Source organism: Gobius niger (genome assembly GCF_951799975.1).
Source record: "Gobius niger genome assembly, chromosome: 14".
NCBI classification, from domain to species: Eukaryota; Metazoa; Chordata; class Actinopteri; order Gobiiformes; family Gobiidae; genus Gobius; species Gobius niger.
In genome coordinates this window covers 26752159-26767462 of record NC_136865.1, presented here as the reverse complement: position 1 = coordinate 26767462, position 15304 = coordinate 26752159, and the positions used below count along the sequence as shown (strand labels likewise).

Here is a 15304-nt window from a genome sequence, read left to right as displayed (position 1 = left end):
CATAAACAAGACTGCAAAAAATATGGTTAATTAATGCATGTCCTCTTTGGGGATATTAGTGAATAAAAATGTGTGAAAAAAAAAATGTTATAGGCTATTCTGTAAGAATTAGTGCAGTAAACATGTACACAAGGCAACTTTAGTTATACCGCACATTTCATACACAAGGCAACTCAGTTCGCCTCAAAGGATACAGACAAATAAGTAGGATAACCATTTGATATGATGACGGATTATGCATAAAAAGATCACAGCTGTGGTCTATAAAATGTTTGTGTCAAATACTATTAATTCATCTCTGTAGTAAGTCTCATATTCACACAATTTGACACTTACCCAACATGTAAAGATCAGATGTCCTTGTCCTGCGAAAAAGGGGCATTAGGGATTAGATTATTCATATAATTCACAGATGGTTAAGGGAATTAGCATCACAAAATAAATCCAAACTCTCTAAGGCTGCCTTTTGACATCTGGCACAGGGACTAAAGATTTCTCAGTTCACTAACTCAGAAAAAACTATTTTATATTTTGATATGATTATTAATCTGCACCATCCGTTCTCTATAAATAAATGAATGCACGAATACATGGATGAATAAATAAAAATATGATTTCATTGCATGTCTTATCACTTATCACTTTGACTTGAGTTGAGCATATGGAGCAAACATAATATTTCCCCGGCCTTAGATGTTATGGCTATGAGCTTGTAATTGCCAAGTACGTATCTTAAAAACTACTGTTAACCTGTAATAGACCAGATTGCCGGCCCAGGTCTGGCCCAGGTGCGGCTGGTGGATCGCAGCTCAGTGTCCGATAATAACCCCTGACAGTCGCTGCACTGAACTTGTCTTGACCTCGTGACCCCTTTCACTAGTCCAGTCTCCCTCGCCCCAGGGACGCGTGAGCTTTACATGCCGCTCCTTCTCCATCTGAGAGGACAAAGTACAAACCCTGCATTGATTCACAGTTAATATCCATCTGCACTAAGCCATATCTTCCTCCATGATCATGTTTTCATCCACCCAGGGGGAGGGAGGGCTGACTACGAGGCAAAGCGGGGGGAGACGCAGACACACGGGGCCTGGTCGCCACATCCTTTTCATGCGAAGAATCGGGACCGCAGAAACGTTTGTATTTATTACACTCATTATTTCTGCTGCAATAATCGGCCATGCTCTGTAGAGCTAGGGTGAAATTGGCAAATGCCTTGTGAATAATTAGTATTGATATAGAGGTGCGCCCTGGACCATATGCATTTGGGCTAGCAGTCAGGAGGCTAACCTTTGTAGCTAGAAGGCTATGCCCAGCTTTGCGACTGAATCACAGAACATTTTAAGCATAGCATGTCTCGCAAAGCTGTTTTGACCAAAGATTGCAATAAAATATGCCTCACCTCTATTTTCCGCAGCATGGATGCGATTTCAGTTTTGTGTTACGTTGCACGCAGCGGTTAGCTACATTTGGGCTGATGCTAACATTAGCCTGCACCCATGGTTTGTTTTGTGTCGCTGGATCAGTTATAAACAAAGGCTGTCCATGCGTTATTACACATAAGTAAACACATACACGTGTCTTTACGAGCGCGTATGTGGCTGATTGACTTGCTCGTTTCTAAAGCATGGTTGACAGTGCAGAACAGTGTCGATGTGACACTGGCACACATTGAATTGGCTTTGATCCCGTCTTGCTGCAAAGCCTCCCCTTTATAAAATCAACCATTGAAATTAAATTTAGGAAGGATGCTCTAAATCTACTTTTGTGAAATCAATGACAGGCAGTTCGGTTCGCACAGTCTGCACACAGTAGAGCTATTACAGACATTTTCCCAAATCTGACGTGATCCTCTGTTGTGTCGGAATTTCAGAGCCATTTTTGGTTTCCCAAAAGAGCTCGGGCCCGGGCCTCAGTCCGCGGTCTAGAGTTTGACTACGGGCTGCACCAGACGGAGGCATTTTGCTGTCAAGTTATCTGCTAGTCCCCGTGTCCCTGCCACCATCATGGGAGACAGTAGAGGTGAGGAAATCTGCTTCGTGACAGCAATCACAAAATTGTTCATTTGATTTTGTCTTTGATTGTCAAAAATGATCTGGTTGATTTTAGGGAAAAGGTGATCCCCAAAAGCCCTCTGTCAAATAGTGCATAATGTCGTATTTGAGTTTACTACCAAATCATCATTATTATATTATTTATTATTTTGTGATTATTAGTTGGCATACTGCACTATTGTTGCAGTCATAGTAATGGGACAGTTATATTATAGACTTGTATTCTGTTAAAAATACATTGTTGTAACAAATTTTAAATCTTAAAAGCATAGGCCACCGTTTTTACATACTGAGATATGTTCTTACCTTAGCTTTGACAAGTTCTATAGGACCTGTCTGATCTTCCCCCGTGCCTTCAGTCACGTAAACACAGCGCAGACGGCGTTAGCATTTAGCCTCTCCCTCTCTCCTCTATAGCTCCAAAACAGGTCAAGATAGAAGCTACCAAGCTCTTCCACGTTTTCCCTATTTAAATATGGTTACGTGAAGTGTTACACTATAAGTATAATTACACAAAATTAAACAATGTGGATTTTCTAAGCGGATAAAAGGGGGAACTATATTGTAAGGCGTAATAATACCAGGAGTAGTTCGAAATCCACGCAGTAATCTTCACTTTACTGTGCGGATGCCAAACTACTCCTGTTATTACTATTTACTATTTACTTGACTGAAGGCACGGGGGAAGACCAGACAGGTCCTAAAGAACTCGTCAAAGCTAAGGTAAGAACATATCTCAGTATGTAAAAACGGTGGCCTATTCCTTTAATGGATTTTCTGTATCAGCTATGATTTGTTAGTGCTTCGCCTTTTACTCAGCACATAGCTGCTCTGTCTCTCAGTTCATAAGTCCAGACTATTAGAAGATGTGAGACAAGCCTCAACTCTGACAATGTTCAAATCCAGGCTGAAAACTGTTTTTTTTCTTGGCTGTACACTCTTCACTTAATGCAAATAATTAATTATTATACTGTATTTTTTCGTGGATTGATTATATGCCTTCTTGTAATTTTTTGTAGCTGTGAAGCACTTTGAATTTCCTTGTCTATGAGTTTTGCTCTATAAATAAACTTTGCTTGTCTAGTTTTTTTAATAGAATAACAAATAGTAACGCAGTCTGTCTGACCAGCTGATACCTCCTCAGCTCAATCCATATGAAAAATAACAACGTGAAACTCCGTGTGTGCCTCAGATTCTCGAAGCCCGGACAGTTCGTCGGTGTCCTCTCCTCCTTCGGGACAGCGCTCTCCTCCTCTGGTGCCGTCGGCTGCTGCTTCCATGACCTCCCTGCCTCCCATCACCAGCGCAGGAGCCAACAGCCCCATCAGCAGCATCGGTTCCCCCTTTTCTGTCATCAGCTCGTCCCTGGGCTCCCCTTGCCTTCCAGGAACACCTTCAGTGGGTTACGGACCCATTAGCAGCCCACAGGTTAACGCCAACTTTATATGACTTTAGTGTAAGATTTCAAAAAGATGCAAACTTATTTTAGTGAGCGTAATTTCTTCGCAAAAAGTGTAAAGATTGACGGTTTCTGGTTCTCCAACAAAACAAGGCTTGTACGTACTTTCTATTCATGGTTCAACAAGTCCAGTTTATTGGATCTTCATTCAGTTTGAATTGGCTCAGAAAAGTGAGCTGAGCTGGAAAATGTATTTGCTATTTCCATATGAGCTTTTCACATGCTACACTTAATTGTATCCAGCTTTTGCCAACACCGGACCAATTTTACCAATAATTGTGGCATCTCTGATCTAAACTGTCAAATGGCCATTGTGCCATTGTGCTCTTAATTACACAAACACAGTGGTCACTAAGTCTCTGTGTATATTATGTGAATATAACAGTGTTGTCTATTCTTAACAGCCTCTGCCTGTTGTGTTGTTCCCATTCACAGATCAACTCCACAGTGTCTATGTCAGGGCTCCATGCAGTGAGCAGCTCAGATGATGTGAAACCTCCTTTAGGCTTGAAGCAGCTGACGGCTCACAGTCCTGGGCCGATGCTTTCTCAGAAACGGCTTTGCTCCATCTGCGGAGACAGATCCTCCGGTAACCAAACTTTTTCAGATGTTTTATTTTATATTTCATTTTATTGAGGATTATAAAGATGGATTTTCAGATTACTATGCTTTTTAGAAGTTGCAAGATGACAGGTCATGCAGCAAAGGGTGGTTAATTTATTATTTATATGGGTATGGTGCTATATATTAGATAATGTGAAAGGACAGAGAAGACTTTTATGATGTCAAGGGCAATCGTAACCGGACTGTTTCAGTATAAGTAGAAAATCCAAGTCATTTTTAAAAAATTGCATTGCATTTAAAGAAGAACTAAGTAACTTGTTTACCTTAATTAATCCTTTTTGTAGTCCCTCTGGGGGTTATACAAGTGCTAATGGGATGATAGGGGGCTCTTTCATCTCCCCCTGGTGTCTCTGGCCAGAAAACCATTGTCTATTGCACCTCCAGGTCGGAGGCACAATACACACTAGTAGAATCAGGAAGAAGAACAGGCTAACGTGCAAAGCTAACTGCGGACTAGCGCCACTTTAGCAGTGTTTAGAGCCAAGTTTGAGTGAAAAAAATTATCTCCATTGTGTCTTTGAATTGTGGCACAATGCACAATATCCCTCTCTCTCTTAGTCTTTTCTGTCAGCGTAGTATTGACTCTCACGAACAATTAATAAGTAAAAAAAACAACATGCTACGACACCTGCAGTGGCGCTTATGGCCTCTAGGGGCATGAGTTACTTAGTTTACACTTACAAGTAGCTTTTCTTTGAAGCATAAGTAGCTCTTTGCCCTTTTTGTTATGAAAGTATATACTATAAAAGTAGTTTAGAGGGTAAATAGAGGACATTTTTTTATGTTTTTGTTCTTCTAGATACAGTATTGCAACATAATTTCATCCTGTCCCATCTGAATGATAAATAAAATCTATCTTTGCGGTTAGAACTTGTTTAGAAATACTCAAGTCATGGCAAGGCCCTAGTTTAGACCTGGTACAGTCTGGCTATAAACATGGTTTGGATCTCGTCGGAATACATTTAACAGGCTCTTACATCTGTCTTTTGCTTTCCAGGTAAACACTATGGGGTCTACAGCTGCGAAGGTTGTAAAGGTTTTTTCAAGCGGACGGTGCGCAAAGACCTGACCTACACCTGCCGCGACAATAAAGACTGCATGGTGGACAAACGACAGAGGAACCGCTGCCAGTACTGCCGCTACCAGAAGTGCCTGGCCATGGGCATGAAGAGAGAAGGTAAGCACTTAAGAACTATCTGGAAATTCTGCATAATTTTTTTTTCTGCCATCCCACTTTTACACTTGTGTTGTGGTACATTCCGCATTTGCCCATTCATGAATAAAGCGAATATTAATTGAAAATCAAGAAAGCGGCTTTAGAGGAATGTCCATTTGTCATGTTTCAGATATTGCAATATTCTGTAGTCCTGCAGTGTGTGGCTGGGATGGGGGGGAAGGCAAAATTAATCTAAACTATTCTGAACAATCTCGTCGTGAGCTCTGGTTGGATAAATTTAGCAGGATTACCTTGACCATGTTACGAAGGATCAGCTGCAACATTTGGGGATTTTCCTTTTGGCATTTTGCAATATAATTTGGATAAATACTATATATCTGACACAGGAATACTAACTCCTGCCTATTACTTTTATCTGTGGCCAAAGTATCATTATCGCAATATTCATATTCCCAGAATCCACAATATGCACTATGCAAAAAGTGAAAAAAGATATTTGACCTTGTAGTGACTTTGTGGATGCAGCATGTCACCTTTGCTTTCCCTCACAGTAGTGTTTATGATGCTCCAGAATCAATTGTTTTGGGGTTTCTGGCCAGTTTCTGGTCAGTTTCTGGTACGAACCCATTAAAGCAACTGATCCTGGAGCGTCATGAAGGCCACTGTGAGGGAAAGCAAAGGTCAAAGGCCACTGAGTCACTAAAAGGTCAAATATACACAAATATTCAGATTTCTTTTTTTTTCTTCTTTTTTTTTCACTTCAAAAGTTGCATAGTGCACCTTTAAGATGTGCAAATGTTTAGCCTTTGGCACACTTTTCCTAATTTAGTTCCATTTTACCCTTGATTTGGTCCCGAATTAGCTTTTCAATAAAATGTGTGTTGATTTTAATTGAACATACTGTGGTGAAATAGTAAATAGATGAGAAAAATATCGCTATATTGAAGACAGTTAACAAATATTAATACTGTGTGCAGCCCTACTCCTGCTCCACATCTGAAAGAGTGACAATAGCACATTCTCCAATCCAAAAACAAACCGTTTTGGTAAATTATCTGTAGTCTAGTGGTGGAAGGGGGGGATTGAGGGTGGATAAGTTTTACAAACACTAACCCCCTCTCCCCCTCTCTTCCCTTTTTGTTTCCTCGATCTCTCTCCCCCCTCCCTTCTGTAGTGGCCGAGATGAACGTCAGATGTAAGGAAAAGGAAAGGGGTGTGTGTCTGGGACTGTACGAATGAGCAAATTACAGAGATTTTTTTTTTTGTCTTTATAATACACTAAATTGGCGTAGAAGAAGAGAAGCATGGTGTTAGATGGAGCTTGTGATACAAAAGTCATAATTTCCTTCTAAATCACTGCTTTGTATTAAAAAGGGCACGTGAATATCATTGCACAAGATCTAAACGACTTACTGAAAATGTTGAAATGCATACCCCAGATCTCCCCTGGTTGGTTGGAGACACTACAGACTTTGGGAGGTTTGGGAAGTCGTCTGACAAGGAAAACAACCGTACTGCCACCGAGCAAACCTGCCTCTTGTTTAGAGTTTTCACTACAGCCTTTATAGTAAACTCTTCTCGCTTCGCCATAAATAGGAGCAAATCTGATTGAGTTGCTTATTTCGAAAGGGTAATGTAGTTGCAGATTGGGCACTATGTTGAGTTGTATGAAAGAGAATGAACGTTTAAACAAAATTGGTAAAAGTTATTCCTCTGTCCTGCTGTTTTACATTGATTGTTGCATTAATCTGCTCTAAAGTCACGGCTTGGTAAATGTTTTTGATGTTAAGCTTATTCACAAGTTTCTTTGTTCATAACCATCTTTTTAATTCATCACTTGCCTTTGTTTTTTTTTGTTTTTTTACTGTAATTTTTCACTGACATCGGCTTCTTTTCATTTGCGCTTCTTTACGTTCACCCTTCACCGTTTCCCAGCACTACACCTTTGATTCTGGTGCTTACGCGTTTGCCCCTTGTGTTCTTCTCTGTCTGTGTGTTTGCTGCCAATGTGTTACCACAGCTGTGCAAGAGGAGAGGCAGCGGAACAGGGAGAAGGAGGCGGCCGAGGTGGAGTCAACCAGCGTCGTGAACGAGGAGATGCCGGTGGAGAAGATCCTGGAGGCGGAGATGGCCGTGGAGCAGAAGACAGAGCTCCACTCAGACGGCAGCTCCGGCGGCAGCTCAGTGAGTGAAGACCTGAATTCAGTCAGGGTTTTGTGTGTGCTTTTATTGTAGATTATTAAAGCGACTGTAATGGAGCTTATAAGCAAACATTTTTCTTCAGATTAGACCCCTACGTGTGTCTGGTTTTATTATAAAATCTTTTCATTTATTGTCAACTTGGAAAAACGCACTGATTGATTATGGTTTCTGTTTCTGTGATGGTAAAGTCCACTTCCTTTGAAAGTTGTATGTGAAGAATCGGACTGCAGAATGGTGTCTGGGAGCAAGAAATGAGTTTAGCCGTGGCTAAATCAGCTACAGCAGCTTTAAACGCTACAGTTATTTTCACTGCACGTTAGATGGATGCAAAAAATACATAATTATGACCATATTTGTTTCTAGTTTTCTCATTGTTTGGTGTCTTGTTTCAGCCCAACGATCCCGTTACCAACATCTGTCAGGCAGCAGACAAGCAGCTCTTCACTCTGGTGGAGTGGGCAAAGAGGATTCCTCATTTCTCTGAGCTTCCTCTGGACGACCAAGTCATTTTGCTCCGTGCAGGTCAATATTTAAGTTAACATTATCCATTTAGATTCCCAGTTGTGCAGATTTGTGTTTTCCAGAAACTCCTTGAGCCCTAAATGTTTGGTTTGCTCTGATCCGTCTCCACAGGCTGGAATGAACTCCTGATAGCGTCTTTCTCTCATCGCTCAATCTCAGTCAAAGATGGGATTTTACTGGCCACTGGGCTGCATGTCCACAGGAACAGCGCGCACAGTGCAGGAGTCGGGGCAATCTTTGACAGGTACAGTAACAGCACACAGATTGAGCAGTAAAGAGCGAAGGGTTCAGATAAAGTGCAGTTTTACTGATTCAAAAACACTTTGAGGAGATCCTTCTTTCCTGCTGAGTTCTTTGTGGCTGTGATTTCTGGAGAGATTTTGCTTCTTTGTCCATTGGACACACAGCGCATGCCTGGGAAGCTGGTGACTAATGCTTACATATAGATTTGCATGAACACATGCCCCTTCAGACAAGCTCATAGAAGCCCTTCATAATAACTCACTATTAGGTAAGAATGGCTGGCTATCTCAGTACTAACTAATAATAAAGGGGTAAAAATACTGTAATGCAGTTGTTTTATCCATTCCCATGAACATTGAGCTTTTTTGTGATTTGTGGAGCATTGCATAATAAATTGTCATAAAAACAAATAGAACACATGAAATCTGTAAGTATTAAAACAAATATGCATTATAAATTGCATTTCTTTTTAAAATCAAGTGATCGTGCCACCATATATTCACAAAACACATTTCTGATCTCTCTAACCTTTCACAGTAAAACATATTTAATAGAACCTGACCTCAGTCAGCTTACAAGTTTCATGGTGAATGACTCCTTTCTTCTACTGTTCTAAATTCTTAGTTTTCACTCAGCTCTGCTTTCTTCATGTGACAGATTTGTCAAATGTAGGCACTACAGCCTCTTCTTTGGTAAAAACAGCACTACAGGCAACTGCCTTTTCTGCTTAAGTAAACTTTTATGTAAACGTTGCCTGTTTGGCCTAATCATGCTGTTACTTAAACTGTGATTTTTACCATGGTTTATGTTATTTTTATCTTCAGAAGATCTGTGTGTTTTTCAGTGTAGCAAAAAGGTGGTTTGCCATCTGAGATTTCAGCGAATAGAAGCAGACAGTAAAGAGTGAGCTTAAGGGCGTTATTTAAGATCCTCACTCTGATCCACTAAAGCCGTCTGTCACTCTACATTTTATCCATAATTATAGTTTCAGTTTATTTTTCAGCAATAAAATGCATTTTGTAAACAATCGTATATACATGAAGCTGCAGCTCTTCAAATCAAACATACAGCAACGGCAACAATGTAACTGTAATAACACTGTAATAACACACTGTGATTGAATACACAGGCAGAACAATGCTGAGGTTGGGGCCATATTTGAAAGGTAATTATTTCACGACACAAACACTTCGACCCCTTCCTCTTCATCCAGAACTATCAGCAGCTCTTGACCTGTTTTCCACTGCTCATCAAGTGGCTTGAAGTCGTCTCACAACAGGCAGCCAAACGTTAGCGATTTGTGTGTTTGCCTGACTCTATAGCATCATATTTTGAACTAAATCCATTAAATGTAGATTATTAGAAGAGACTGGAAATTATAGTCTTACTAAGCGTGTTGAAATAAGAGTACTATTTTTTTGGAGTTATAAAATCAAAAGCAATAAATACAATTACAATGACACTTTATTGGACTTTTACATTACATCTCACCAGCTTCTCCTGCATGTGTCTGAACATGGGCATTTTGTTGCATTTTGTTAAAATAATGGAATTAATAAGAAAAATATTCTCTATTTGTGTTTACTCTTGTTCTCTCTTATTCTTGTTTGTTTTTTTGCGGTTCTTAAGTAGGGCTGGGTACCGTTAATTGATACCAGTATGAAGTTTTGGGGAAAAAAAGTTTGGGTAACACTGGCATCGAAAAAATATATAAGTGTCAAAGTCAGGTACCAGGAAAAAATCTTTTGATGCCTGTTTAGTCCAGGGTCAGCATTAAAGGAAGTTAATTGGTTGATTCAGCCAAATAAATGATTCAAATTTAAATAAATAGTCTTTTATTGAATAAATTAACATTATATTGTAAACCAAGTATTGTGTAAGTACCGGTATCAAAACTTTAATGGTCCCCAGCCCTGTTATTAAGTCGTGAAGATGCTTCACTTCACAAAGCTTTATTCAGTTCGTCTAGTTAGATGAAGTTGCAATGACAATTTCTTCAGTTCAACTAGGGATGGGACGATAATATATTACAATTATCTTGGCCAAAATACGATATTTTCATGATATTTGCCAATGGTTAAAAGATCACTGAAACTGCAGAAATGATGGGGATTGGCCAATTATTAAATATTCCTCTTCATTGTTTGCTGTAAATGTCATATTGAGTGAGACATAAAGTAAGTATTTAAAGGCACTACTGTTGTCATCAATACAAAACATGCAGCTAGGGAGCAGCTCGACACAGAAAATGCTATTTCTGCAGTTTCGTAATCAAAGAATGGATTTAGATGAGGTACTAACCTACTGAAATCCTAAATACCATTTACCCACTCCCGGTAAAGTTCCTGGCACTGGTTGTCTGATGGATTTAGCGATTATCTTCTAGCATGATAATCAAAAAATGTGGCAATCGATTAATTCCCGCATTTTTTGACATAAAAAAAATCAAAAAATCTTTTTTAACATTAATGATATTATTGTTTGTCGTTCCATCCCTAAGTTCAACTAACGTTAAATTTGGACTGAGCTGATCAGTGTCTTTGTTGACCTTGACCAATAAACATAGGTTATGATTAGCTTTGGTCATTTCAGTGTCAAACAATGTGATAAAAAAGTCGATGTGTGAGTCTTTAGTACAAAGTTGACATGCTCCTAATTACTAATCCATCGAGTTGATCTGATGTTTACAAAACGTTGCGCCCTCTTGCTGCTTTTGCTCGTATTTCTGTGTCTGTCTGTGATGTCATCGACCTCCCGTGTCACTTGCTGAAGCCTGGTTTGTTTCGTATTTGGCAGAGTTTTGACTGAGCTTGTGAGTAAGATGAGAGACATGCAAATGGATAAGACAGAGCTGGGCTGCCTTCGAGCGATTATTCTTTTTAATCCAGGTATTTTTGAATGAAAAAAAGTATATTGTAAATTGTTATATAGTGAAATTGATTGACTCGGAAAATGTTTATTAATTGTCCGTTTTTTCCTAAAGATGCCAAGGGTTTGTCAAATTCGAGTGAGGTGGAGCTGCTGAGAGAGAGAGTGTACGCGTCTTTAGAAGCTTACTGCAAACACAAGTATCCCGACCAACAGGGCAGGTAATGGTCGACACGGAAATGGACGAAAGTGGCACGTTAAAGGAATAGGCAACCGTTTTTACATACTGAGATATGTTCTTACCTTAGCTTAGACGAGTTCATTTGTACCTGTCTGGTCTTCACGCATGCCCTCAGTCACGTAAACACAGCACAGACTGCGTTAGCATTGAATGAAGCAGTGAATAAAGTATGACTTAGTTTTTCCCAATGGCCTGTGAAAACATAGACCACAAACTGTCTTTTTGTTGCAATATGGTTTAAACCCAGAATAGAGATGCCAAAATATTAACTTAAGTAAGAGTAACGTTACCTAAACATTGTTTTTCTCAAATAGAAGAAGAAAATAACTTGCGCCCCAAGCAATTAAAGAAGAACTGAGTGCCTTGTTTACCTCAATATGTCCTTTCCGTAGTCCCTCTGGGGGTAATACAAGTGTTGATGGGATGATTGGGGGGTCTTTCATCTCCTCCTGGTGTCTCTGTCCAATAAAACACCCTTGCAAATTTCCTGCACCTGGCCAGAGGCGCAATACACACTAATAGAATCACAAAGAAGAAGCTAACAGGCTAACGGGCAAAGCTAACAGCGGGCTAGTGCCACTTAAACAGTGTTTACAGCCAAGTTAGAGTGAAAAAAAAAAATCCCCATTGTGTAATTGGATGTACAATATCCCTCTCTCCCTTTGTCTTTTCTGTTATTGTAGTATTTACTCTTACGAACAATTAATGAGTAATAAACGCAACATGCTACTACACCTGCAGTGGCACTTATGGCCTCTAGGGGCATGAGTTACTTAGTTCTGCTTGAAGGCAAGGCAAGTTTATTTGTAGAGCACAGTTTATACACAAGGCAATTCAAAGTGCTTCACAGTTGCATAACAGCTGAAACAACAACTGAACAACAAGAAAACAAATTAAATCAATCCATAAAACAAAACATAAATATATATTTTATTACAGTAAAAGGCAAGAGTGCAGATAAAATACTTTCAGTTGTCAAATGCACGAGTAAAATTAACTGTTTTCAGCCTGGATTTGAACATTACCGGAATAAGAGTGAAAGGTCTTGATTTAAGGCAAATTATCCCAAGTTAATCAAGTAAATTACATGTGTCTTTTCAAGATCGTGGTCATTGTTTTGGGCCTTGTGGAAGAATAAGGATTGTCTCATCAATGTCTCTCTGACCCAGGTTTGCGAAGCTGCTCCTCCGGCTTCCAGCGCTGCGCTCCATCGGCCTGAAGTGCCTGGAGCATCTGTTCTTCTTCAAACTCATCGGGGACACGCCTATTGACACTTTCCTGATGGAGATGCTGGAGGCCCCGCACCAGCTCACCTAAAACGAGCCCGGCCTGGTCCCATTGCGCGCCTCCCTCTTGCGGGACTTCACTTTGCTGCTGGTCGTGAGGCGGCGCTTCTTGAACACACACAAAAACACAATCTCACTGGACAAAATTGTCTCCACACGAGCGCGCAGATCACGGCAGGCGCGATAATCTGATAGAATAACACAAATGTACACTTAGACGCGCAAACTAATGCTCCCCACACCTCCCCCTGGTTTAGTCGTCGGGATTAACGTCTTAATTTTACATCATGTTTTGTCCACTGTGGCATTTTGCTTATGCGTAGCTAATATACTTCCCTTTTTTACATGGATTGTTGGATTGGTTACAGTGCTATATGCACCTTTTTATATATGTGCCCATTTTTGATTAGTTATTTAGTCAAAAATTATTTATATTGCATTTCAATCAGATTTTCACCTTAAAGCAGATGCATAAAACTGTATTTTCAGAGGAGTGTCCTGCAGAAGCCAACACGCCTCTGCCAATACACCCAATTTGGTATTTTAATATTTTGTGCATTTTAAATATGATATGAAACTTTTTTGAGTTTCTCTTTTGAAGTACTGTACTCATGAAATGAGAGCTTTTTCAAAGGCATTGATATCCAGGAACAGTGGGCTGGGAACACACGTTGAACAGACTGATTGCGTCCCTCCCACCCTGATGCGCACAGCGGCTTTGTAAGGCAAGAAGAGTGACTTGAATCGTTTTGTTTTATTTGCATTTTTCGTTTGTTATTGGTCCTCTCCTTTCTTTGGCATTTTGAGCAGCTCGAGGCAAACAGGAAGCTCACGCTCATGCTCACAATATGATATAGTATTTACTCATCCTTTTATCCCCTGCTCCTCTAAATTTCCCCTTTGCTGGTGGTCATTATGCACTTTTGTGAATTGTATCTATGTAAATGTTCCTGTTTTTCCCAAGAAATGACCATCTCTTTTTCAAACTTCGAGGGGTACTATGTGTAGGGCTTTCTAATGGTTGCATCCCTAGTTTTTATTTTTGTGTGACCAGTATTGTGAAAGATTAGGGCAAGGTCATTGTTTGTTATTTTTTTCATCAGGCACAGATTAAAAAAATAACTGAGGTTTTTATTGCTGGAAAAGAAATGTAGCCTACCACAAACCACTGTTAATGAAAAAAGTATATAGTTACTGCACATTTAATCACCTTATTTTTGGTATGTGGGGAAATCTAATAATGCTAGTTACGTTTAAGTGTTTTAATGGCAATAAGCACTAATAACACAAATTTTAAACACGCTCCTAATTGAAAATCCTACACGTACTACCTGCAGTCGTCTACTCTGTACTGACTCAGTGCTTGGAATTTTTGTACAGTCATTGTAAATAACTACGAACCAGTAACGAGAATCATGTGAAAACAAAAGCCTGCCCATAGTAATCACCTTGATGTAAAAGAAAAATAGGTCAGACAAACCCTATTTCAAACCGCTTTTTTATCAGACTTGTTTCCCGTGTTACTGAGCCCAGGGCCAAACCACCCCTCACTGCTACCTTTGCACCAAGAGAGGCCAACTTTTCATTTTGTCCGTTTTACTATTGATTGATCCGCTGGATATTTTTGGACGCAGACACTTGAAATTTACTGTGATTGAAATATTGACTAAATTGCGGCGAATAGGTTGCGTTCACGTAGCATTTTTGAGATGTAGGATGTTTTTGCCCATTGTGGCTTCATTTGTAATAGAAAAGTCCGAATTACGGCTGCAATATTTGATAACTGCCTTTACTGCCAAATTGTGTCAAAACAAGAGGTAACACTTTATTTTACAGTACCCTTGATTAGGGGTGGGAGATATATCGTCTACAAGATAATATCGAAATAGCAGTTTGGAAGATACGCAAATGTGCAATATCAAGTTTACCTCCAATGTTAAGGAATTGGGGAAAAAAAATGAAAATTATATAAAAAGGTGGGTCAATAATGGGAAAAGATAGGGGCAAAACACATAAACTATTGGTATAATTGGGGGGGAAAAATAGGGAAAAATCTATTTCAAAAATGGGAAATAGGGGGATTAAAAATGGAGAAAAAGTAGGGGATAAAATTGGGGGGAAATATGCCCTTTTGTAGTCTGTTCAGGACAATTATCGTTTTGAGCGACAAAGCGATGCAAAGATATTTGCAGCACAGTTTTTATGTCTCTGATGGTTTGCCAAAATATCGCTGCATCATCTTTATTGAGAAAGTCCCCAAAAATGTCGAGATTTTGATTTTCATCAATATCGCCCAACCCTACCCATGATACATTATACCTAACTAAATTTAGTACAATGTAAAGTGCTCTGTAACATTGTGTTATCACTTGTACCTATGGGTTAGATAATAATGGAATAATATGTATTTGTAGTTTGTAGGTACATAATGTAATAAGACTCTAACCCTAACCTTAAGGGTCTTGTGTCCTATGACATTATGTAACTACAAAGTACTAATACAAGTTATGGCACAATGTTTCAAGTGACTGTAAAATAAAGTGATACCAAACAAGTCTTTAAAACTTTAGCAAGGCTACAATGTACAAACTGAGAAAGACATGATAAAAGCCGAACTTTTGCACATTTTTA

The 15304-nt window shown here is 39.5% G+C and overlaps 1 protein-coding gene across 2 annotated transcripts; it reads left to right on the top strand.

The window, feature by feature from the left end:
- Positions 1–1038: 1038 nt before the first annotated feature.
- rxrba (retinoid x receptor, beta a) lies at positions 1039–14556 on the top strand. Of its 2 annotated transcripts, XM_079570983.1 has the most exons (12): positions 1039–1133; positions 1871–2019; positions 3244–3479; positions 3946–4099; positions 5132–5311; positions 6486–6506; positions 7332–7495; positions 7906–8035; positions 8147–8279; positions 11075–11166; positions 11262–11367; positions 12557–14556. In XM_079570983.1, exons 2-12 carry the CDS (start codon positions 2004–2006, stop codon positions 12702–12704), a joined length of 1380 nt encoding a protein of 459 aa, XP_079427109.1. In that variant the 5' UTR covers positions 1039–1133; positions 1871–2003; the 3' UTR covers positions 12705–14556. The 2 variants fall into 2 exon arrangements, with proteins under 2 accessions (XP_079427109.1, XP_079427110.1); XM_079570984.1 differs by lacking the exon at positions 6486–6506.
- The last annotated feature ends 748 nt before the right edge of the window (positions 14557–15304 follow it).